Raw genomic sequence first — 3,466 nt, 5'->3', positions numbered from 1 at the left:
TAGAATATTGATATTTTTTATACATTTTTGAAAAATAATTGAGAATGTTGAATTTTTTTTTGAATTTTGACTTTTTTATAAAATGTGGGTATTTTCAGAATTCTTCCTCTTCTTTTTTATTTCTGACTTTTTTCAGTTTTGTGACTTATTTTTAGAATTTTAACTTTTCTCAGAACGTCTTTTTTTTGTATAATTTTTTTTTATTTGCACTTTTTATAGAATTTGTTTCTTTTGGGAATTCTGACTACATTTAAAAAAAAAAAATTTGAACTCTACATTTTTTTGAGAAATGTGACTGTTCATGTATTATTATGGTCTGCACTGTAAATATAACATTTATCAGTATCCAAACATCACACTGCCTTCCTAAGGACACTCCTCTTTTAAAATGAGTGCTTCTGATGACCACGAATAAGACTCATCATTCAGGTTTTGAAATTGGGGTTTTCTATTTCCTTGTTTTTTAAAATGTTTGTCTGGTTTCATTGTCTCGTGTTTTTACATCTGGTTTTTCTCCTATCGGTTTTGTCTAAATGTTTTTATGCTGCTTATTATATATGTATTGATGAACAGCACTTTGGTCAGCTCGTTGTCTTTAAATGTGCCGTATGAATAAAGTTGGATTGGATTGTAACATGCAAACCTGGAAGTGTCTCAGACAGAAAGCACAGTATGGATATGGGAGTTTATTGAAATGACTCACACCCTCTGATTGTGATTATTATGCTCTGTCCTCTCAGGCCTGGTTGGACCATCACTCTCGTTCTCTGGGTTTCTTCATCGATGGGAAGTCAGTGGTTCCAGCAGATAGACCGAGCCGCTCGCTGACGGACTGTAGAGGTGAGAGACGACAGAAACCCTTCCTCAGTTTCATTACCTTTCTAATAACCATGTGACGATTACCGTGACGATCAATAACAAGTGTGAGTGCGGCTAGCGAATATTAATTGAGTATAAACACAGACTCCTCCTCCTCCTCTTCCTCTTCCTCTCAGGTGCTCAGCTGTGCAGTGTAATGGTTGCAGGTGATGAAGATGTCTCAGTTTGTTCTTCCTCCTCTGTGATCGGCTTTAAGTCCTGGAGCGAGCTGAGCTGCTCCCAGAGAGCCAAAGTGATGCTCAGGTACCGTTTACTTTAAATAAAACACTAAACCCCTTGAATACTCAAAGCAGCGTGTAACAGCTCCGTTGGTCCACAGGGCAGAGATTCACAAAGAACCCTCTCAGGACGTGACACGGGGTGCGTCTCACTTCGGTTATTTTTCATTTCCTCGCTCCTCGGTCCTCGGTCTCACTGGAAGTTGATTTGTCTGCGCCATCCTGAGTAGGGTCCCAGTGGCCTTATTTCTGCCGGAGGACCGAGGACCGAGGATTGAGGATCGAGGAACCACAAGACCATCCTCCGGTGAAATCCTCAGACACTCGCCCCGCCCCCTTACTGTGTATCGCTCACTGATTGGACGATGCAGCGCATGCACTGATCTAGCTGCTGTCAGACGATCGGCTGTTCGGCGTCATCACAAACGGACGTCGCTTCACGTGGCGCTCCGGAGGAAACGACGTCCCATTGCTCTGAAAACTCATTTCCATGCTTCTCGTGGTTTCCTTGCGTCTCTCCATGCTTCCCTGGAGGGAGGGACTAGTCGCAGGGAAACGACGCAAGTGAAGGACGCAAGGAATCCATTTAACCGAAGTGAGATGATGCTATACAGTAGATACATTATTTAAAAAAACAAAACATGGAGCTCAAATCATCTTGGTAATATCTATCAAACTCTGGATCCATCCACTGCACGCAGATCCTAAAAGTACAACGTTAACTTCTCGCTAGAAATGTAATCAAAAAGCATTTTAACGACGGGTGTCCGGCGGCATGTTTTTGTCTCACTGGGAGAGTTTGCGATCACGTGACACCGGTCATTAGATGAATAGGAACACATGTTGCACCCGTGTCACGTCCTGAGAGGGTTCTTTGTGAATACACTGCGCTCTGCCCTGTGGACCAACGGAGCTGTTACGCGCTTGTTTCTGAGACTGGGTTGGAATACTCCGTTATGTTGACATCCACCTGGATCCAGCTTCTTGTTATTCATAGACGCACGCTCCAGCATCTGGACTAACTCTGCTGTAAATGTATTCTCTCTTGAATGCACACACAGCGTCTGTTCTCCACCAGCTGGGGGGGGGTCTCCCCTTCCTTTTTTGGAACACTCTGTAAAAGCACTTTGGGCTGCGTCAACCATGAAAGGTGCTCCATAAATAAATGTTATTACGTTTATTATTAGCTGGGGGGTTTCTCCCGTGTGGCGCAGTGGATAGTGCGTTGGTGTTGGGATCAGGGGAGCACAGGTTCAAACCCCACTGCAGTCAGCATGTCGTTGTGTCCCTGAGACACTTCACCCCAAAGTGCTCCTGTGGGGATTGTCCACAGTATTGAATCGCTTTGGATAAAAGCTTCGAACAAGTGACATGTGATGTAAAGTGGGGGGGGGCTTTGTAATAGTGTACTTAACGTATTGTTTTGGTCCAAACTGATGTAAATAATGTTCTATATCTTAACGTAAAACCGTTTTAATTAAATGTACCTTCTGTAACTGTGTTAACGTTTGCACAGATGTGTGTGTAACTCTGTGACCTGTGTCTGGTCCCTCAGGATGGTGGGGGTGCTCGGGCAGCACGCAGTGTGTGTGTCGGAGGTGTGTGATGTGTGTGAGGCCGCCTGCCCCCCCCCCTCCCTCATCAGACTCCTGCAGTTCTACAGCAGCTGGGCTCAGCTCCGAGACGCCCTGATGCCCAGCTGGACCCCCCTGGGTGAGGCTGCTAGAGGAGGAGATGGGAACACCTGTAGGGAGGCTCAGGTGTTCCTCTCACACCGTGCTCATTTAGAGTAACACACCACTCTATATATTAATATACATGTTACCATCGGTATTCCTTTGTGCACGTTCTTTTGTCCACGGGGACTTTATGTGAAATAAGAACTGTAGGGTTAGTTCAACAATTATTTACATCTATACAGTTTGATTATTACAAATAATGATATAAATGTCTAGTTGAAATCCAACATTAGTTGTTAAAGTTGTCAAAGTTTAAACGTGGTGTTAATATTAATATTTCATGTGTTTCTCTTGTAGGCGTGGTGTTGGTGGTCGTCTCTGATGACTGCTCCCTTTATAAACTGATGATCAAAGTGCTGCCAGCCCTCGCCATGGGTAACACACACACACACGCACGCACGCACGCACGCACGCACGCACGCACGCACGCACGCACGCACGCACGCACGCACGCACGCACGCACACACGCACACACGCACACACGCACACCCTCATACACAGAGACACACACACACACACACACACACACACACACACACACACACACACACACACACACACACACACACACACACATATGCATACACACACACACACACCCTCACACACAGAGACACACACACACACAC

The 3,466-nt window shown here is 45.0% G+C and overlaps 1 protein-coding gene across 3 annotated transcripts in view; it reads left to right on the top strand.

Annotated features, from left to right (window-relative positions):
• Positions 1-236: 236 nt before the first annotated feature.
• Positions 237-3,466, top strand: part of aldh16a1 (aldehyde dehydrogenase 16 family, member A1) — a 15,587-nt gene continuing 12,357 nt past the window's right edge. For all 3 annotated transcript variants that reach the window (XM_079645610.1, XM_079645609.1, XM_079645611.1), the window contains exons 1-4: positions 237-840; positions 996-1,122; positions 2,653-2,810; positions 3,134-3,211. In XM_079645610.1, the coding sequence (XP_079501736.1) occupies positions 1,016-1,122; positions 2,653-2,810; positions 3,134-3,211 (343 nt within the window). In that variant the 5' untranslated portion in view covers positions 237-840; positions 996-1,015. The remainder of the gene's footprint in view (positions 841-995; positions 1,123-2,652; positions 2,811-3,133; positions 3,212-3,466) is intronic.

The sequence above is a fragment of the Notothenia rossii genome (genome assembly GCF_949606895.1).
Source record: "Notothenia rossii genome assembly, chromosome: 8".
Taxonomy (NCBI): domain Eukaryota; kingdom Metazoa; phylum Chordata; class Actinopteri; order Perciformes; family Nototheniidae; genus Notothenia; species Notothenia rossii.
This window is presented reverse-complemented; position numbering and strand designations above follow the sequence as displayed.